The sequence below is a fragment of the Pristiophorus japonicus genome, unplaced genomic scaffold (genome assembly GCF_044704955.1).
Source record: "Pristiophorus japonicus isolate sPriJap1 unplaced genomic scaffold, sPriJap1.hap1 HAP1_SCAFFOLD_29, whole genome shotgun sequence".
NCBI lineage: Eukaryota > Metazoa > Chordata > Chondrichthyes > Pristiophoridae > Pristiophorus > Pristiophorus japonicus.
Genome location: NW_027252668.1, coordinates 1,570,372 through 1,592,592, shown reverse-complemented (window position 1 = coordinate 1,592,592; position 22,221 = coordinate 1,570,372). Strand labels below are relative to the sequence as shown.

Here is a 22,221-nt window from a genome sequence, read left to right as displayed (position 1 = left end):
ACATCCATAAGGCAAAGGTCCTCCACCAACCTGACCCTGCTACACAGTACTGACCCCCAGTCATCAAAATCCATGGTGCAGCCTTGGACAACATGGACCATTTTCCATACTTCGGGAGCCTACTATCAACAAGCGCAGACATTGATGAGGTCCAACACCGCCTCCAGTGCACCAGCACAGCCTTCGATTACCAGAGGAAGAGAGTATTTGAGGACCAGAACCTCAAATCTGGCACCAAGCTTATGGTCTAAGGACAGTAGTCATACCCACCCTCCTGTATGGCTCAAAGACGTGGACCAGATACAGTAGACAACTTAAAGCACTGGAGAAGTACCACCAGCGCTTCCTCCGCAAGGTCTTTCAATCCACTGGGAAGATCGACGCACCAACGTCAGTGTTCTCGCTCAGGCCAACATACCCAGTATCGAAGCACTGACCACACTCGACCAGCTCCGCTGGGCGGGCCATATCGTCTGCATACCCGACACGAGACTCCCAAAGCAAGCGCTCTATTCGGAACTCCCACATGGCAAACAAGCCCCAGGTGGGCAGAGGAAACATTTCAAGGACACCCTGAAAGCCTCCTTGGTAAAGTGCAACAATCCCACCGGTACCTGGCCCAAGACCACCCAAAGTGGAGGAAGAGCATCCGGGAGGGCGCTGAGCACCTCGAGTCTCGTCGCCGAGAACATGTGGAGATCAAGCACAGACAGTGGAAAGAGCATGAGGCAACCCAGATACCCCACCCACCCTTTTCTTCAACGACTGTCTGTCCTACCTGTGACAGAGACTGTAATTCCCGTATTGGACTGTACAATCACATGAGAACTCACTTTTAGAGTGGAAGCATGTCTTCCTCGATTTTGAGGGACTGCCTATGATGATGGAAAAGTTAGTGGATGGGGAGCCGATCAAGTGAGCTGTTTTGTGCTGGATGGTGTCGAGCTTCTTGAGTGTTGTTGGAGCTGCACTCATTCAGGCAAGTGGAGAGTATTCCATCACACTCCTAACTTGTGCCCTTGTAGATGGTGAAATGGCTTTAGGGAGTCAGTGGGTGAGACACTCACTGTAGAATACCCAGCCTCTGACCTGCTCTTCTTGCCACAGTATTTATGTGGCTGGTCCAGTTAAGTTTCTGGTCAATAGTGACCCTCAGGATGTTGATGGTGGGGGATTCGGCGATGGTAATGCCGTTGAATGTCATGGGGCAGTGGTTAGACTCTTGCTTGTTGGAGATGGTCATTGCCTGGCACTTGTGTGGGTGGTACAAGTGTTAATTGCCAATTATCAGCCCAAGCCTGAATAACATCCAGGACTGCACCATTATCTGAGGAGTTGTGAATGGAACTGAACACAGTGCAGTCATCAGCAAACTTCCCCACTTTAGACCTTATGATGGAGGGAAGGTCATTGATGAAACAGTTGAAGATGGTTTTGCCTAGGACACTGCCCTGAGGAACTCCTGCAATGATGTTCTGGGGCTCCACTCGAGCCTCCTCCCATCTTTCCTCATCTAAATCTATCAGCAAGATCCTCTATTCCCTTCTCCCTCATGTGCTTGTCTAGCCTCCCCTTAAATGCATCTGTGCTAGTCGCTTCAACCACTACCTGTGGTAGCGAGTTCCACATTCTCACCACTCTCTGGGTAAAGACGTTTCTCCTGAATTCCCTATTGGATTTCTTGGTGACTATCTTATATTGATGGCCTCTAGTTACGGTGTTCCCCACAAGTGGAAACACTCGCTCTATATCCACTCCAACAAAACATTTCATGATTTTAAAGACCTCTATTAATTCAGCCCTCAGCCTTCTTTTTTCAAGAGAAAAAAGACCCAGCCTGTCCTGATATGTATACCATCGCAGTGCACCAGTGCAGCCTTCTGTCGCCTGAGGAAAATAGTGTTCGAAGACCAGACCCTCAAATCTGCCACCAAGCTTATGGTCTACAGGGCTGTAGTAATACCCGCCCTCCTGTATGGCTCAGAGACATGGACCACGTACAGTAGACACCTCAAGTCGCTGGAGAACTAACACCAACGATGTCTCCGCAAGATCCTGCAAATCCCCTGGGAGAACAGACACACCAACGTTAGTGTCCTCGACCAGGCCAACATCCCCAGCATTGAAGCACTGACTACATTCGATCAGCTCTGCTGGGCAGGCCATATTGTTTGCATGCCAGACACGAGACTCCCAAAGCAAGCGCTCCACTCGGAATTCCTTCATGGCAAGCGAGCCAAAGGTGGGCAGAGGAAACGTAACAGGGACACCCTCAAAGCCTCCCTGGTAAAGTGCAACATCCCCACTGACACCTGGGAGTCCCTGGCCAAAGACCGTCCTAAGTGGAGGAAGTACATCTGGGAGGGCGCTGAGCACCTCGAGTCTTGTCGCCGAGAGCATGCAGAAATCAAGCGCAGGCAGCGGAAGGAGTGTGCGGCAAACCAACCCTTTCCCTCAACGACTATCTGTCCTACCTGTGACCGGGCCTGTGGTTCATGTATTGGACTGTTCAGTCACCTAAGGACTCATTTTTAGAGTGGAATCAAGTCTTCCTCGATTCCGAGGGACTGCCTATGATGATGACACACGCATATCTGGTATCATCCTTGTAAATCTTCTCTGCACCCTCTCCAGTGCCTCTATATTTTTTTAATAATATGGCAACCAGAACTGTACGCAGTGCTCCAAGTATGGATACAGGTTTAGCATAACTTCCCTACTTTTCAATTCTATCCCTCTAGAAATAAACCCTGGTGCTTGGTTTGCTTTTTTTATGGCCTTGCTAACCTGTGTGTCAACTTTTAGTGATTTGTGTAATTGTACTCCGAGATCCCTTTGTTCCTCCACCCCACCCAGACTCGCGCCCTCCTAGTAATAAGTGACCTCCCTATTCTTCCTTGTTGACAGTGTCAGCTGCAGGTCAGTGGGTAGCACCCCTGTCTCTGAGGCAGAAGGTTGTGGGTTAAGTCCCACAGCACAAAAAATCTCTGCTGACACTCCCAGTGCAGTGCTGAGGGAGCGCTGCACTGTCAGAGGTGCTGTCTTTCGGATGAGGTCCCATCTGTTCTCTCAAGTGGATGTTAAAGATCCCATGGCCACTATTTCGAAGAAGAGCAGGGGGGAGTTATCCCCGGTGTCCTGGCCAATTTTTATCCCTCAATCAAATCACCAAAAAACAGATTATCTGGTCATCATCATATTGCAGTATGTGGGTGCTCACTTATGCGCAAATTGGCTGCCGCGTTTCCACATTACAACAGTGACTACACTCCAAAAGAGCTCCCTATCTCTGTAACCTCCTCCAGCCCCTACACCCCTCCCGATCTCTGTAACCTCCTCCAGCCCCTACATCCCTCCCTATCTCTGTAACCTCCTCCAGCCCCTACACCCCTCCCTATCTCTGTAACCTCCTCCAGCCCCGATACCCCTCCCTATCTCTGTAACCTCCTCCAGCCCCTACACCCCTCCCGATCTCTGTAACCTCCTCCAGCCCCTACACCCCTCCCTATCTCTGTAACCTCCTCCAGCCCCTACATCCCTCCTATCTCTGTAACCTCCTCCAGCCCCTACACCCCTCCCTATCTCTGTAACCTCCTCCAGCCCCTACACCCCTCCCTATCTCTGTAACCTCCTCCAGCCCCTACATCCCTCCCTATCTCTGTAACCTCCTCCAGCCCCTACACCCCTCCCTATCTCTGTAACCTCCTCCAGCCCCGACACCCCTCCCTATCTCTGTAACCTCCTCCAGCCCCGACACCCCTCCCTATCTCTGTAACCTCCTCCAGCCCCTACACCCCTCCCTATCTCTGTAACCCCCTCCAGCCACACCACCGCCCCCCCACTGCCCCCACATCCCCCCGCCCCTGCCGAGATGTCTGCGATCCTCTAATTCTGCCCTCTTGACCATCCCTGATTGTAATCGCTCAACCATTGGCGACCATGCCTTCTGTTACCTAGGTCCCAAACTCCCTGCCTCACCCTCCCCGCTTTTCCACCTCTCTTTCCTCCTTCAAGACTCTCCTTAAAACCTACCTCTTTAACCAAGCTTTTGGTCATCTACCCTAGTTTCTTCTTATGTGGCTCAGTGTCAAATTTATCTGTTTTTTCTTACAACACTGCTGTGAAACGCTTTGGGTCGTTTTACGACATTAAAGATGCTATATATATACAAGTTGTTGTTATCACATTGCTGTTTGTGGGAGCTTTCTCTGCACAAATTGGCTGCCGTGTTTCCCACATTACAACAGTGACTACACTCCAAAAAGTATTTCATTGGCCATAAAGAGCTTCGAGATGTCCGGTGGTCATGAAAGGCGCTATATAAATCCAAGTCTTTCTTTCTTTCCTGCAATAACCTCACATGAGCTGTGAAGTGCTCGGGGATGTCCCGAGGCTGTGGAAATGGGCGACCCGTCTTTCATTTTGCCCGTTACTTACCTGCTCCTGTTTTTCACTCACAGGACAAGGGGGCGGAGCGATCAGCTCGTTCCAGCTCGAGATGGCGCAGGAAGGATTCAGCACACTGGTCACTTCCGTGAGTACTGGCTGTTAAACCTGAATGTTCTGCAGCCTCTCCGTTAGCTCAGTGTCTGCTGCTATTCACAGCGGTGTGACAGCGGTGAGGGGAAGCGTCACACCAGATGTCACACCTCAGTAACTCCACCAATCTCAGATTTAAGATGCTTAATTGAGCTGGCGTCAACTTAAGGCAGGTTGGTGGAATGGACGGACACGTGGCAGATGAAATGTAACGCAGAAAAGTGCAAAGTGATACATTTTGGTAGGAAAAACGAGGAGAGGCAATATAAACATAAGAACATAAGAAATAGGAGCAGGAAGGGGCCATTTGGCCCCTCGAGCCTGCTCTGCCATTCAATAAGATCACGGCTGATCTGATCTTGGGCTCAGCTCCACTTCCCCGCCCGCACCCCATAACCCTTCACTCCCTTATCGCTCAAAAATCTGTCTATCTCCACCTTAAATATATTCAATGACCCAGCCTCCACAGCTCTCTGGGGCAGAGAATTCCACAGATTTACAACCCTCTGAGAGAAGAAATTCGTCCTCATCACAGTTTTATTCTGAAACGAAATGGTATAATTCTAGAAGGGGTGTATGAACAGAGAGATCTGGGGATACATGTGCACAAATCGTTGAAGATGGCAGGGCAGGTTGAGAAAGCAGTTAAAAAAAAGTGAACGTGATCCTGGGCTTCATAAATAGAGGCACAGAGTACAAAAGCAAGGAAGTTATGATGAACTTTTATAAAACACTGGTTAGGCCCCAACTGGAGTAACGTGTCCAATTCTGGGCCCCGCACTTTAGGAAGGATGTGAAGGCCTTGGAGAGGGTGCAGAGGGGATTGACCTGAATGGTTCCAGGGATAAGGGACTTCAGTTACATGGGGAGTCTGGAGAAGGTGGGATTGTTCTCCTTGGAGCAGAGAAGGTTGAGAGATTTGAGATGGGTGTTAAAAATCATGAGGGTGTCTAGACAGACTAGATAGAAACTAAGGGCACAAATTTAAGGTGACTGGCAGAAGAACCAAAGGCAACATGAAGGAAAACGTTTTAACGCAGCGAGTGGTTGGATCTGGAATGCACGGTCTGAAAGGGTGGTGGAGACAGACTCCATCGCGGCTTGTGACAGGGAATCGGACGAGTAGCTGAAGGAAAATAATTTTCAGGGCTACGCGGAAAGGGCGGGAGAGCGGGACTAATTGAAGTGCTCTTGCAGAGAGCCGGCACGGTCCGAATGGCCTCCTTCTGTGCTGTGACCGTTCTATGATTCTGGTGCTTTTTGTGAGTTCCACACTTCTACCATCCTTTTGTGTGAAGAAGTGTTTCCTAATTTCTCTCCCGAACGGCCTGGCTCTGATTTTAAGGTTGTGTCCCCTTGTCCTAGACTACCCCGACGCCCGCCCCCCTCCCCCCAATCAGCGGAAAAAGCTTCCCTCTATCCACCCTATCAATTCCTTTCAGAATCCTGAAAACCGCACTCAAATCCACCCCTTAACCTTCGACATTCCAGGGAATGCAAGCCACGTTTGTGTAACATCTCCTCGTAATCCTACTCTCGGAGCCCTGGTAACAATCCGCACTCCCTTCCAAGGCCAACATATCCTTTCTAAAGTGTGGTGCCCAGAGCTCTACACAGTACTCCAGACACTGTCTGTACAACCCTCTGAGATCTCTGTGCTCCTCCAATTCTGGCCTACTGTCCATCCCTATCTCCCCGCCCCCGATTTCCATCGCTCCACCATTGGTGGCCGTGCCTTCAGCTTTCTGGGCCCTCAGCTCTGAAATTCCCTCCCTGAACCTCTCCCCCTTTCTCTCCTTCTTTAAGACACATCTTTGACCAAGCCGAAGCTCTTGGTCACCTGTCAGTAATATCTCCTTATGTGGCTCGGTGTCAAATTTTGTTTTATTACGCTCCTGTGAAGCGCTTTGAGGTGTTTTACTACATTAAAGGCGCTATATAAATGCACGTGTTGTTTCTTCCTCATTGCGTTTTAGGAGGCGATTGTTCTCGGAGCTGTGGGAGCCTATGATTGGTCAGGGGGATTGGCGGAGTTCAAGGGAGGAGCCAGAACCTTTATCAACTTGACAGCAAGCCACATAGATATGAAGAATGCCTACCTGGGTAAGAGAATGTTTTTCGTTAAGGTTGGTTATTCACGGAGGGAGCTGTACTGTGGTGTCCCCAAGGTTCCGTACTAGGACCACTACTGTTCTTCATATACATTAATTGACTTGGGAATGTACAGGGCTCAATTTCAAATTTTGCAGATGGCGCGAAAGTTGGAAAGAAAGACTTGCATTTATATAGCGTCTTTCACGACCACCGGATGTCTCAAAGCGTTTTACAGCCAATTGGAGTGTCGTCACTGTTGTAATGTAGGAAATGCAGCAGCCAACTTGCGCACAGCAAGCTCCCACAACAGCAATGTGATGATGACCAGATAATCTATGTTTGTTACGTTAATTGAGGGATAAATATTGGCCAGGACAACAGGAATAACTCCCCTCCTGTTCTTCGAAATAGTGCCGTGGGATCATTTATGTCCACTTGAGAGGGCAGATACGGTTTCGGTTTAACATCTCATCCAAAAAGACGGCACCTCCGACAGTGCAGCACTCCCTCAGCACTGCCCCTCCGACAGTGTGGCACTCCCTCAGTACTGCCCCTCCGACAGTGCGGCGCTCCCTCAGTACTGCCCCTCCAACAGTGCGGCACTCCCTCAGTGCTGCCCCTCCGACAGTGCAGCACTCCCTCAGTACTGCCCCTCTGACAGTGCGGCACTCCCTCAGTACTGCCCCTCCAACAGTGCAGCATTCTCTCAGTACTGCCCCTCCGACAGTGCAGCACTCCCTCAGTACTGCATTGGAGTGTTAACCTAGATTTATGTGCTCAAGTTCCAGGAGTGGATTTGAACCCACAACCTTCTGACTCAGAGGCAAGGGTGCTGCCCACTGAGCCACAGTTGACAGTGTGGTAAACAGTGAGGAGGATAGTGATAGACTTCAGGAGGACATAGTCAGGCTGGGAGAATGGGCGGACACATGGCTGATGACATTCAATGCAGAAAAGTGCAATGTGATACATTTGGTGGGAAGAGGCAATATAAACTAAAGTGTACAATTCTAAAGAGAGTGCACGAACAGAGAGACCTGTGGGTATGTGTATGCACAATCGTTGAAGGTGGCAGGGCAGGTTGAGAACTCGGTTAAAACAGCATTCCGATTCTGGACTTCATAAATAGAGGCATAGAGGACAAAAAACAGAAAGTTCCGCAAAATCTTTATAAAACACTGGTTCGCCCCAGCTGGAGTATTGTGTCCAATTCTGGGCCCCGCACTTTAGGAAGGATGTGAAGGACTTGGAGAGGGAGCAGAGGGGATTGACCAGAATGGTACCAAGGGTGGGGAACTTCAGTTACATGGGGAGACTGGAGAAGCTGGGATTGTTCTCCTTAGAGCAGAGAAGGTTAAGGGGATTGACCAGAATAGTTCCAGGGATGGGAAACTTCAGTTACATGGGGAGACTGGAGAAGCTGGGGTTGTTCTCCTTAGAGCAGAGAAGGTTAAGGGGAGATTGACCAGAATGGTACCAGGGATGGGGAACTTCAGTTACATGGGGAGACTGGAGAAGCTGGGGTTGTTCTCCTTAGAGCAGAGAAGGTTGAGGGGAGACTGACCAGAATGGTACCAGGGATGGGGAACTTCAGTTACATGGGGAGACTGGAGAAGCTGGGATTGTTCTCCTTAGAGCAGAGAAGGTTAAGGGGAGATTGACCAGAATGGTACCAGGGATGGGGAACTTCAGTTACATGGGGAGACTGGAGAAGCTGGGGTTGTTCTCCTTAGAGCAGAGAAGGTTGAGGGGAGACTGACCAGAATGGTACCAGGGATGGGGAACTTCAGTTACATGGGGAGACTGGAGAAGCTGGGATTGTTCTCCTTAGAGCAGAGAAGGTTAAGGGGAGATTGACCAGAATGGTACCAGGAATGGGGAACTTCAGTTACATGGGGAGACTGGAGAAGCTGGGAATGTTCTCCTTGGAGCAGAGAAGGTTCAGGGGAGATTTAATGGAGGTGTTCAGAATTGAAAAAGGATAAAAAAGGAGAAACAGGAGGGTCGGTAACCAGAGGACACAGATTTAAGATGATTGACAAAAGATCCAGAGGCGACATCAGGAAAAATCATTTTAGGCAGCGAGTGGTTAGGATCTGGAATTCACTGCCTGGGTTATGGTCCCCTGTCCCTGACATCTTCTGTGGCTCGATGTCTGATCTGATCTGATTCACACTCCTGTGAAACACCTTGGGACGTTTTCCTACGTTAAAGGTGCTATATAAATGCAAGTTGTGGTTGTTATTGCACATTGGGTGGTGACATCACGGTCCAAAACTTATCCACCTCGCTCATTTTCTTTCTTTCCTTTTAAATAAGAGCAGGAGTCGGCCATTCGGCCCCTCGAGCCTTTTCTGCCATTCAGTAAGATCAAGGCTGATCTTCGACCTCAACTCCACTTTCCAGCCCGACGCCCATATCCCTCGGTTCCCCTAGAGTCCAAAAATCTATTGGTCTCAGCCTTGAACGTACTCAAAGACTGGGCCTCCACAGCCCTCTGGGGCAGAGAATTCCAAAGATTCACCACCCTCTGATTGAAGAAATTCCTCCTCATCTCAGACTTAAATGGCCGACTCGTGGGTCTGTGATCATTGGTTCGAGACACCCCCAGCCAGAGGAAACAGCCTCTCAGCATCTACCCTGTCAATTCCCCTCAGAATCACATATGTTTGACTGAGATCACCACTGAACTGTAGCTCAGTGGGTAGCACTCTCACCTCTGAGTCAGAAGGTGGTGGGTTCAAGTCCCACTCCAGAGACTGAAACACAAAAATTCAAAGTTGACACTCCAGTGCAGTGCTGAGGGAGCACCGCACTGTCGGAGGGGCAGTGCTGAGGGAGCACCGCACTGTCGGAGGGGCAGTGCTGAGGGAGCGCCCCACTGTCGGAGGGGGAGTGCTGCACTGTAGGAGGGGCAGTACTGAGGGAGTACTGCACTGTCGGAGGGGCAGTGCTGAGGGAGTGCTGCGCTGTCGGAGGCGCAGTACTGGGGGAGTGCTGCACTGTCGGAGAGGTAGTACTGAGGGAGCGCTGAACTGGCCGAGGTGTTCTAAGGTGACACTATTAGAAGAAGAGCAGGGGGGGATTGTCCTGGGACCAATAATTATCCCATTAATCAATGTCACTAAAAAACAGATGATCTGGTCACTATCACATTGCTGTTAGTGGGATCTTGCCATGCGCAAATTGGCGTTTCCGACATTACAACACTTCCCAAAAAAGTAATAGGCTGTGAAGCGCGTTGGGATGTCCTGAGGTGGTGAAGGTACTGTAGAAATGCCAGTTTTTTTCTCTCTCGCTCCATTTTCTCAAGGTCAGAGTTCAGGACCATTCTCCTCACTCCGATGCTCATGGACTCTGCTTGCTGCTGACAGGGAGAGTGTCTGCCACCAGCCCATACCCTCGCCGAGGTCAGTCTCTGCTTGCTGCTGACAGGGAGAGTTTCTACCACCAGCCCATACCCTCGCCGAGATCAGAGTCTACTTGCTGCTGACAGGGAGAGTGTCTGCCACCAGCCCATACCCTCGCCGAGGTCAGAGTCTGCTTGCTGCTGACAGGGAGAGTGTCTACCACCAGCCCATACCCTCGCCGAGATCAGAGTCTACTTGCTGCTGACAGGGAGAGTGTCTGCCACCAGCCCATACCCTCGCCGAGGTCAGTCTCTGCTTGCTGCTGACAGGGAGAGTGTCTGCCACCAGCCCATACTCTCGCCGAGATCAGAGTCTACTTGCTGCTGACAGGGAGAGTGTCTGCCACCAGCCCATACCCTCGCCGAGGTCAGTCTCTGCTTGCTGCTGACAGGGAGAGTGTCTGCCACCAGCCCATACCCTCGCCGGGGTCAGTCTCTGCTTGCTGCTGACAGGGAGAGTGTCTGCCACCAGCCCATACCCTCGCCGAGGTCAGTCTCTGCTTGTTGCTGACAGGGAGAATGTCTGCCACCAGCCCATACCCTCGCCGAGGTCAGTCTCTGCTTGCTGCTGACAGGGAGAGTGTCTGCCACCAGCCCATACTCTCGCCGAGATCAGAGTCTACTTGCTGCTGACAGGGAGAGTGTCTGCCACCAGCCCATACCCTCGCCGAGGTCAGTCTCTGCTTGCTGCTGACAGGGAGAGTGTCTGCCACCAGCCCATACCCTCGCCGAGGTCAGTCTCTGCTTGTTGCTGACAGGGAGAGTGTCTGCCACCAGCCCATACCCTCGCCGAGGTCAGAGTCTGCTTGCTGCTGACAGGGAGAGTGTCTGCCACCAGCCCATACCCTCACCGAGGTCAGAGTCTACTTGCTGCTGACAGGGAGAGTGTCTGCCACCAGCCCATACCCTCGCCGAGGTCAGAGTCTGCTTGCTGCTGACAGGGAGAGTGTCTTCCACCAGCCCATACCCTCGCCGAGGTCAGAGTCTTCTTGCTGCTGACAGGGAGAGTGCCACCAGCCCATACCCTCGCCGAGGTCAGAGTCTGCTTGCTGTTGACAGGGAGAGTGTCTACCACCAGCCCATATCCTCGCCGAGGTCAGAGTCTGCTTGCTGTTGACAGGGAGAGTGTCTACCACCAGCCCATACCCTCGCCGAGGTCAGAGTCTGCTTGCTGCTGACAGGGAGAGTGTCTACCACCAGCCCATATCCTCGCCGGGGTCAGAGTCTACTTGCTGCTGACAGGGAGAGTGTCTGCCACCAGCCCATATCCTCGTCGAGGTCAGAGTCTGCTTGCTGCTGACAGGGAGAGTGTCTGCCACCAGCCCATATCCTCGCCGAGGTCAGAGTCTGCTTGCTGCTGACAGGGAGAGTGTCTGCCACCAGCCCATACCCTCGCCGGGGTCAGTCTCTGCTTGCTGCTGACAGGGAGAGTGTCTTCCACCAGCCCATACCCTCACCGAGGTCAGAGTCTGCTTGCTGCTGACAGGGAGAGTGTCTACCACCAGCCCATACCCTCACCGAGGTCAGAGTCTGCTTGCTGCTGACAGGGAGAGTGTCTGCCACCAGCCCATATCCTCGCCGGGGTCAGAGTCTGCTTGCTGCTGACAGGGAGAGTGTCTGCCACCAGCCCATACCCTCGCCGGGGTCAGTCTCTGCTTGCTGCTGACAGGGAGAGTGTCTTCCACCAGCCCATACCCTCGCCGGGGTCAGTCTCTGCTTGCTGCTGACAGGGAGAGTGTCTTCCACCAGCCCATATCCTCGCCGGGGTCAGTCTCTGCTTGCTGCTGACAGGGAGAGTGTCTTCCACCAGCCCATATCCTCGCCGAGGTCAGAGTCTGCTTGCTGCTGACAGGGAGAGTGTCTTCCACCAGCCCATATCCTCGCCGAGGTCAGGCTTCCCCAAAACGATGAGACTGTTTTAGCAGAACTTTATTTCTGAAAAGGGAACTGTTCGAGGAATTGGTTCCACGAAGTTCTGGTTCTTCTGGCCACTTCCCTCCGCGCACCAGTTCAACAGTCTCATGCGGTTGATCCGAAAATAGCTCCTTGCCTGGGGACTACAACTGAACGGCAGAGGAGGAGTCCATTGGGCCCATCGTGCCTGTGCCGGCACTTTGAAAGAGCTCTCCAATTGGTCCCCACAGCCCTGCACACATTTTTTCCCCCTTAAAGTATTTAGTCAATTCCCCTTTCGAAAGTAACTATTGGAAGCAACATTGACGGGCAGATGGGGAAATTGGTTTAACTAATCGTCCAAAAGATAGTGCGGCGTTCCCTCAATACTGCTCCTCCGACAGTGCAGCACTCCCTCAGTACTGCCCCTCCGACAGTGCGGCACTCCCTCAGTACTGCCCCTCCGACAGTGCGGCACTCCCTCAGTACTGCCCCTCCGATAGTGCGGCGTTCCCTCAATACTGTCCCTCCGACAGTGCGGCACTCCCTCAGTACTGCCCCTCCGACATTGCAGTACTCCCTCAGTACTGCCCCCTCGGACAGTGCGCCGCTCCCTCAGTACTGCCCCTCCGACAGTGCAGCACTTCATCAGTACAGCCCCGCCGACAGTGCAGCGCTCCCTCAGTACTGCCTCTCCGACATTGCAGCACTCCCTCATTACTGACCCTCCAACAGTGTGGCGTTCCCTCAGTACTGACCCTCCGACAGTGCGCCGCTCCCTCAGCACTGGCGACCGGGGAGTGTCGGTTTGGATTATGGTGGCTTGAGTCTCCGGAGTGGAAGCTTGAAACCATGACCTTCTGACTCAGATGTGAGAGCAAGGCAACTGAGTCAGAGGTTACACAATGGTCGCCCATCGACAGTCGGCGTCGTGTATAAATAAAGAGTCAGACTGAACACTGTGAGCTCAAAGTAAAGTGTGACCTTAGTCTTTTATTGCAGGTCTCCAGAGAGCCTCTCCAACCTGTGAGGCCTCCTTAAGTACAGGTGCTCCCAAGGGATTGTGGGATCACGTGGGTCTCCAGGGGATGAGCCCTTTGGTGGTTAAACGAGGTATTTACAGTTTGACATATATAACAGTCGGGATTTTAATTTGACTGTTTTGCAGGCTACACGGTGAAAGAAGCCAGGAAAGGTTCTGAGAAGTACTACATCGCTGGAGCCCCTCGCTACCAGCATAAAGGCAAAATCTTTGTTTTCGTCCAGGGCAGCGGTGGAGTTGTGAGGGAAAAGATTGAGGGGAAACAGGTCAGTATTGGTGTGAATGTTGGATTTTTATCGCATGTTGCTCGACAGTGCCTCGTAACACTATAGCATGCTTGGCGTCTAGGGAACGTAGATTTGCTGCGCCATTATTGTCAATCTGTGTCCTGTGGTCACCGTCCTTTCGACCAATGGAAACAGTTCCACCTTTTTCCCACTTACTAAACTGCACGCAATTAAGAACGCCTCCTTTCAAACTTCCCTTAACCTTCTCTGCTCTAAGGTGAACAATCCCAGCTTCTCCAGTCTCTCCTCATCACTTATAATGTATCCCCGTTGCCCTTCCATGGGGTATCAGGGGATATTGAGTGGCTCAGTGGTCAGCCCTCTCGCCTCTGAGCCAGAAGGTTGTGAGTCCGACTCCCTACTCCAGGGACTTGAGCACAAAAATCTAGGCTAGCATTCCTAGTGCAGTGCTGAGGGAGTGCTGCACTGTCGGAGGGGCAGTACTGAGGGAGTGCTGCACTGTCGGAGGGGCAGTGCTGAGGGACTGCTGCACTGTCGGAGGGGCAGTACTGAGGGAGCGCCGCACTGTCGGAGGGGCAGTACTGAGGGAGTGCTGCACTGTCGGAGGGGCAGTACTGAGGGAGCGCCGCACTGTGGGAAGGTCAGTACTGAGGGAGTACGGCACTGTCGGAGGGGCAGTACTGAGGGAGTGCGGCACTGACAGAGGGGCAGTACTGAGGGAGTGCCGCACTGTCGGAGGGGCAGTACTGAGGGAGCGCTGCACCGTCGGAGGGCCAGTACTGAGGAAGTGCTGCATTGTCGGAGGGACAGTACTGAGGGAGTGCTACATTGTCGGAGGGGCAGTACTGAGGGAGCGCCGCCCTGTCGGAGGGACAGTACTGAGGGAGTGCCGCACTGTCGGAGGGGCAGTACTGAGGGAGCGCTGCACCGTCGGAGGGCCAGTACTGAGGAAGTGCTGCATTGTCGGAGGGACAGTACTGAGGGAGTGCTACATTGTCGGAGGGGCAGTACTGAGGGAGCGCCGCCCTGTCGGAGGGACAGTACTGAGGGAGTGCCGCACTGTCGGAGGGGCAGTACTGAGGGAGTGCCGCACTGTCGGAGGGGCAGTACTGAGGGAGCGCTGGACTGATGAAGGGGCAGTACTGAGGGAGTGCTACATTGTCGGAGGGGCAGTGCTGAGGGAGTGCCGCACTGTCGGAGGGGCAGTACTGAGGGCCATCGGCTGGGATTGTTTTCTTTAGAACAGAGGAGACTGAGGGGAGACCTTATCGAGGTGTATAAAATTATGAGGGGCTATGATAGAGAGGATAGGAAGGACCCATTCCCCTGAGCAGATAGGTCAACAACCAGGGGACATAGATTTAAAGTAATTAGTGGAAGGATTAGAGGGGAGATGAGGAAACATTTCTTCATCCAGACGGTGGTGGGGGTCTGGAACTTACTGCCTGAAAGGGTGGTAGAGGCTCTCACCACATTTAAAACTTGGATGTGCACTTGAAGTGCTGTAACCTGCAGGGCTACGGACCAAAAGCTGGAAAGTGGGATTAGGCCGGGTTAGCTCTTGGTCGGTCGACATGGACACGTTGGGCTGAATGGCCACCTTCCATGCTGTAAATTTCTATGATTCTGTGATACCCTCTGTGATTTATAGGAACGGATGTTAACTTCACGTACCAGGAATTCCTTTGGGAGGTCGAGAGAGAGAGAGAGAGAGAAAGAGAGAGAGGGAGAGAGTCATCTGGTCATGCGCCAGATATCAAGCTCTGGAACTCCCTGCCTAAACCTCTCCGCCTCTCCACCTCTCTTTCCTCATTCAAGATGCTCCTTAAAACCTCCCTCTTTGACTAAGATTTTGGTTACCTGCGCTTATTTTTACTTATGTGGCTCGGTGTCAAATTCTTATCGCATAATACTCCTGTGAAGCACTTTGGGGCGTTTCACTACGTTAAAGGCACTATATAAATACAAGTTGTTGTTGTTGTCAGATTGGGTCGTATTTCGGGTCGGAGCTGTGCCCGGTGGACCTGAACACAGATGGACAGACAGACCTGGTGCTGGTCGGTGCTCCCATGTACCACGACCAGGAGATTGGCGGGATGGTGCACGTCTATAAACTGAGCAGTGGGGTAAGTCACCGTGCTGGACCTCCTTAGTGGGCTGAGCCCCGTGGAGGGGAGGGGGGAGAGGAGGGGAGGAGGGGGGAGATGAAGGGAGGGTGGAGGAGAGGAGAGGGGAGGAGAGGGAAGGGAAGCGGAGGGAAGGGGAGGGGAGGAGAGAGCAGGGGAGGGAAGTGAACAGGGAGGAGAGGGGAGGGGAGGGGAGGAGAGAGAATGGGACAGAATAAGAGGAGAGGGAAGGGGAGGGGAGGAGAGAGGGGAGGGGAGGAAAGGAAAAGAGGAGAGGGAAGGGGAGGAGAGGAGAGGGGAGGAGGGTTGGGGAGTGTTGTGGATGGGAGGGGAGGATGGGAGAGTGTTGTGGAATGTTGGGAGGGTTGGTGTGTGGATGGGAGGGGAGTGGTGAGAAGGGGAGGAGAGGAGAGCAGAGGGGAGGAGGGTTGGAGAGCATTGTGGAGAAGAGTGTTGTGGAGTGGAGGAGAAGGGAGGGTTGGGGAGTGTATGGGAGGGGAGGGGAGGAGGAGAGGGGAGTAGGGTTGTGGAGTGTTGTGAATGGGATGGGAGGGTTGGAGAGTGTTGTGGAGTCGAGGGGAGGGGAGGGTTAGGGAAGGTTGAGTGCTGGGGTGGAGAGCTGGTGGGTCTTTTTCTTTTCTTATCAGTAGGTAAGCTTTGGCATTGTTGCCAAATTAAGATAACTTAAGTGTTAAGTCATGGCAGGAGAGCCCAGACCCGTGTCATGCTCCTCCTCTGCTTCCAGTTTCCCTGACTGTGTGTGCAGGAAGTGTGTCCAGCTGCAGCTCCTGACAAACCGCATTGCGGCACTGGAGCTGCGCATGGATTCGCTCTGAAGCATCCGCGATACTGAGAATGTTGTGACTAGCACGTTTAGTGAGTTGGTCACATCACAGGTAAAGGTTACACAAGCAGATAGGGAATGGATGACCAGCAGGAAGTGCAGTGGAAGGAAGGTAGTGCAGAGGTCCCCTGCGGTCATCTCCCTCCAAAACAGATTTACCATTTTGGGTACTGTTGGGGGAGATGGTTCATCAGGGGAAGGCAGCAACAGCCAAATTCATGGCACCATGGGTGGCTCTGCTGCACAGGAGGGCAGGAAAAAGAGTGGGGGAGCTATAGTGGTAGTGGATTATATTGTAAGGGGAATAGATAGGCGTTTCTGCGGCCGCAATCAAGACTCCAGGATGGTATGTTGCCTCCTTGGTGCAAGGGTCAAGAATGTCTTGGAGCAGCTGCAGGGCATTCTGGGAGGGGAGGGTGAACAGCCAGTTGTCGTGGTGCATATACGTACCAACGATATAGACAAAAAAGGAGATGAGGTCCTACAAGCTGAATTTAGGGAGCTAGGAGTTAAATTTTAAAAGTAGGCCCTCAAAGGTAGTAATCTCAGGATCCCTGGCTTGAGGAATGGTGCAAGAGGGAGGGATTCAAATTCCTGAGACATTGGAACCGGTTCTGGAGGAGGTGGGACCAGTACAAATCAGGCGGTCTGCACCTGGGCAGGACCGGAACTGATGTCCTAGGGGGAGTGTTTGCTAGTGCTGTTGGGGAGGGTTTAAACTAATATGGCAGGGGGATGGGAACCTCTGCAGCGAGACAGAGGGAAGTAAAATGGGGGCAGAACCAAAAGGTAGAAAGGAGATAAGGAAAAGTGGAGGGCAGAGAAACCCAAGGCAAAAATAATTCTAAAAGGACAAAGAGTGCTAAAAAAAACTCTGTGTCTCAATGCGAGGAGCATTCATAATAAGGTGGATGAATTAACTGCGCATTTAGCTGTTAATGGATATGGTGTAATTGGGATTGCGGAGACATGGTGACCAAGGCTGGGGACTCAACATCCAGAGGTATTCAATATTCAGGAAGGATAGACAGAAAGGAAAAGGAGGTGGGGTAGTGTTGCTGGTTAAAGAGGAGATTAACGCAATAGTAAGAAAGGACATTATTTTGGATGATGTGGAATCTGTATGGGTGGAGCTGTGGAACACCAAAGGGCAGAAAACGCTAGTGGAAGTTGTGTACAAACCACCAAACAGCAGTCGTGAGGTTGGGGATGGCATCAAACAGGAAATTAGGAATGCGTGCAATAAAGGTACAGCAGTTACCGTGCGTGATTTTAATCTACATATAGATTGGGGTAACCAAACTGGTAGCAATGCGGTGGAGGAGGATTTCCTGAAGTGTATTAGGGATGGTTTTCTAGACCAATATGTCGAGGAACCAACGAGAGGGCTGACCATCCTAGACTGGGTGATGTGTAATGAGAAGGGACTAATTAGCAATCTTGTTGTGCAAGGCCCCTTGGGGAAGAGTGACCATAATATGGTAGAATTCTTCATTAAGCTGGAGAGTGACACAGTTAATTCAGAGACTAGGGTCCTGAACTTAAAGAAAGATAACTTCGATGGGATGAGACGTGAATTGGCTAGGATAGACTGGCGAATGATACTTAAAGGGTTGACGGTGGATAGGCAATGGCAGACATTTAAAGATCACATGGATGAACTTCAACAATTGTACATCCCTGTCTGGCATAAAAATAAAACGGGGAAGGTGGCTCAATTGTGGCTAACAAGGGAAATTAAGGATAGTGGTAAATCCAAGGAAGAGGCATATAAATTGACCAGAAAAAGCAGCAAACCTGAGAATTGGGAGAAATTTAGAATTCAGCAGCAGAGGACAAAGGGTTTAATTAGGAGGGGGTAAATAGAGTATGAGAGTAAGCTTGCAGGGAACATAAAAACTGACTGCAAAAGCTTCTATCGATATGTGAAGAGAAAAAGATTAGTGAAGACAAATGTCGGTCCCTTGCAGTCAGAATCTGGTGAATTTATAATGGGGAACAAAGAAATGGCAGACTATTTGAACCAATACTTTGGTTCTGTCTTCACTAAGGAAGACACAAATAACCTTCCGGAAGTACTAGGGGACCGAGGGTCTAGTGAGAAGGAGGAACTTAAAGAAATCCTTATTAGTCAGGAAATTGTGTTCGGGAAATTGATGGGATTGAAGGCCGATAAATCCCCAGGGCCTGATAGTCTGCATCCCAGAGTACTTAAGGAAGTGGCCCTAGAAATAGTGGATGCTCATTTTCCAACATTCAATAGACTCTGGATTAGTTCCTATGGACTGGAGGGTAGCTAATGTAACCCCACTTTTTAAAAAAGAAGGGAGAGAGAAAACAGGTAATTATAGACCAGTTAGCCTGACAACAGTAGTGGGGAAAATGTTGGAATCAATTATTAAAGATGTAATAGCAGCGCATTTGGAAAGCAGTGACAGGATCGGTCCAAGTCAGCATGGATTTATGAAAGAGAAATCATGCTTGACAAATCTTCTAGAATTTTTTGGGCATGTAACTAGTAGAGTGGACAAGGAAGAACCAGTGAATCTGGTGTATATGGACTTTCAAAAGGCTTTTGACAAGGCCCCACACAACAGATTAGTGTGTAAAATTAAAGCACATGGTATTGGGGGTAATGTACTGACGTGGATTGAGAACTGGTTGGCAGACAGGAAGCAAAGAGTAGGAATAAATGGGTCCTTTTCAGAATGGCAGGCAGTGACTAGTGGGGTATCGCAAGGTTCAGTGCTGGGACCCCAACTATTTACAATATACATTAATGATTTAGACGAAGGAATTGAATGTAATATCTCCAAGTTTGCAGATGATACTAAGCTGGGTAGCAGTGTGAGCTGTGAGGAGGTTGCTAGGAGGCTGCAGGGTGACTTGGACAGGTTAGGTGAGTGGGCAAATGCATGGCAGATGCAGTATAATGTAGATAAACGTAAGGTTATCCACTTTAGTGGCAAAAACAGGAAGGCGGAATATTATCTGATTGGTGACAGATTATGAAAAGGGGAGGTGCAACGAGACCTGGGTGTCATGGTACATCAGTCATTGAAAGTTGGCATACAGGTACAGCAGGCGGTGAAGAAGGCAAATGGCATGTTGGCCTTCATAGCGAGAGGGTTTGAGTACAGGGGCAGGGAGGTGTTACTGCAGTTGAACAAGGCCTTGGTGAGGCCTCACCTAAAATATTGTGTTCAGTCTTGATCTCCTAATCTGAAGAAGGACATTCTTGCTATTGAGGGAGTGCAGCGAAGGTTCACCAGACTGATTCCCGGGATGGCTGGACTGACATATGAAGAAAGACTGGATCGACTCGGCTTAGTGGAATTTCGAAGAATGAGAGAGGATCTCATCTAAAATTCTGACGGGATTGGGCAGGTTAGATACAGGAAGAATGTTCCCGATGTTGGGGAAGTCCAGACTCACGGGTCACAGTCTAAGGATGAGGGGTAAGCCATTTAGGACCGAAATGAGGAGAAACTTCTTCAGTCAGAGAATTGTGAGCCTGTGGAATTCTCTACCACAGAAAGTTGTTGAGGCCAGTTCGTTAGATATATTCAAAAGGGAGTTAGATGTGGCCGTAATGGCTAAAGGGATCAAGGGAGGAGAGAAAGCAGGAATGGGGTACTAAAGTTGCATGATCAGCCATGATTATATTGAATGGTGCTGCAGGCTCGAAGGGCCGAATGGCCTACTCCTGCACCTATTTTCTATGTTTCTATGTCACTGATCTCACTATGTCCCCTCTCTCTCCCCACCCCCCTCTATCCCGCTCACTCTCTCCCCTCTCCCTCCCTCTCCCCACCCCCATCCCATTCGTTCTCCCCTCTCTCCCTCTCCGCCCCACCCCCTCTTTCTCTCCCCTCTCCCCTCTCTCCCTCCTCTCCCTCCCCCCTCGCTCTCTCTCCCCCCCTCTCTCCCTCCCCCTCTCCCTCCATCTCCCCCGTCTCCCTCTCTCTACCACTCTCCCTCCCCCTCTCTCCTCCCTCTCACTCTCTCCCTTCCCTCTTCCCTCACTATCCCCTTCCCTCTCCCCCTCCCCTTTTTCTCTCCCTCTCCCTCTCTCCCCTCCCTCTCCCCCTCCCTATCCCCTTCCCTCTCCCCTCACTCCCTTTCCCCCCACCCCCTCTCTCTCCCCCATCTCTCTCCCTCTCGCCCCCCTTTCTCCCCCTCTCACTCTCTCCTGTCTCTCCTCTCCCTCTCTCCCTCTCCCCCGACCCCCTCTCTCTCCCCATCTTCCTTCCTCCCTCTCCCTTCTCCCTCTTCCCCTCCCTCCTTTCCCTCTCCCTCCACTCCCTCTCCCCCCTCCCCCTCTTTCACCCCCTCGCTCTTCCCGCTCTCTCTCCCACCTCCCTGTCCCTCTCCCTCCCCTCTCTATCCCCCTCTCTCTCCCCCTCTTCCTCGCCCTCCTTCCCTCTCCCTGCTTCCCTCTCCCTCCTTCCCTCTCCCTCTCTTCCCATCCCTCTCTCCGCTGTCTCTGTCTCCTCCCCCTCCCTCTCTCCCTCTTTCCCCCCCTCTCTCCCCCTCCTCTCTCCCCCTCTCTCTCCCCTCTCCCTCTCTCTCTACCCCCCCTCCCTCTCCCCCCTCTCTCTCCCACCTCTCACCCTCTCCCCCCTCTCCCTCTCTCCACCCTCTCCCTCTCTCCCCCCTCTCTCTCCCCTCTCTCTCTCTCTCGCCTCTCCCTCTCCCCCTTTTCCTCTCTCCCCACCCCCTCAGGGCTATTTGCAAGCCCTCGACACCCTGTCGGGGGAGCGGGGCAGACTGTTGGGCCGGTTCGGGACGGCCATTGCCGAGGTGAGGGACCTCAATGGGGACGGGATCTCGGAAGTGGCCATCGGGGCCCCACTGGAGGATGGACACCAGGGGAGCGTCTACATTTACCACGGGGCCAAGAGTCGCATTAACCCGACCCCCAGCCAGGTCAGTGCCAGCACTGCTCAAACCCAACACCCTACGAACGCCCTCCTACACTCCCAGCTCACTCTCAACTCCTTCCAACACCCTCCCACCCTCACAGCTCCCTCCCACCCGCTGAACACCCTCCCAATCCCCTTCGAATCCCTCCGACCCCCTCAACAACCTCCCTATTCCTGCCGAACACTCTCAAATCCCTCTGTCTATCTGTCTGTCTCACTCTGTCTCTCTCTCTCTGTCTCTCTCTCTCTCTGTCTCGCTCTCTCTGTCTATCTCTCTCTCTCTCTGTCTCTCTCTCTCTCTGCCTCTCGCGCTCTCACTCTGTCTCTCTCTCTCTCTCTCTCTGTCTCTCTCGCAGTCTCTCTGTCTTTGTCTCAGTCTCTCTGTCTTTCTCTCTCTGTCTCTCTAGCTCTCTCTTTGTCTCTCTCACGATCTCTCTCTCTCGCTCTCTCTCTGTCTCTCTGTTTTTTTTCTCTCTCTCTGTCTCGCTCTCTCTCTGTCTCTCTCTCTCCCTCTGACTCTCTCTCTGTCTCTCTCTCTCTCTGTCTCTCTGTCTCTCCCTCTCTCTCTCTCTGTCTCTCTCTCTCTGTGTCTTTCTCTCTCTCTCTGTCTCTCTCGCTCTCTGTCTCTGTCTCTCTCGCTCTCACTCTCTTTCTCTCTCTCTGTCTCTGTCTTTCTCTCTTAGTCTCGCTCTCTCTCTCTATCTCTCTCTCTCTGTCTCTCTCTCTGTCTCTCTCTATGTCTCTCTCTGTCTCTCTCTCTCTGTCTCTCACTCTCTGTCTCTCTCTGTCTCTCGCTCTCTCTCAGTCTCTCGCTCTCTCTCTCCCTCTGTCTCTCTCCCTCTGTGTCTTTCTCTTTCTCTCTGTCTCTCTCTCTCTCTCGCTTTCTCTCTGTCTCTCTCTCGCTGTCTCTCTCTCTGTCTCTCTCTCTCTCTCTGTCTCTCTCTCTCTGTCTCTTTCTCTATCTCTCTCTGTCTCTCTCTCTCTGTCTCTCTCTCTCTGTCTCTCCCTCTCTCTGTCTCTCTGTCTCTCCCTCTCTCTCTCTCTCTCTCTCTCTCTCTGTCTTTCTCTCTCTCTGTCTCTCTCCCTCTCTGTCTCTGTCTC

General features: G+C 51.9%; 1 protein-coding gene across 1 annotated transcript in view; it reads left to right on the top strand.

Moving 5' to 3' along the window:
• Nucleotides 1-22,221, top strand: part of LOC139248303 (integrin alpha-X-like) — a 156,077-nt gene that overhangs the window by 43,966 nt on the left and 89,890 nt on the right. The window contains exons 10-14 of the mRNA XM_070872084.1: nt 4,461-4,534; nt 6,516-6,642; nt 13,104-13,243; nt 15,211-15,351; nt 20,921-21,124. Coding sequence (XP_070728185.1) covers nt 4,461-4,534; nt 6,516-6,642; nt 13,104-13,243; nt 15,211-15,351; nt 20,921-21,124 — 686 coding nt within the window. The remainder of the gene's footprint in view (nt 1-4,460; nt 4,535-6,515; nt 6,643-13,103; nt 13,244-15,210; nt 15,352-20,920; nt 21,125-22,221) is intronic.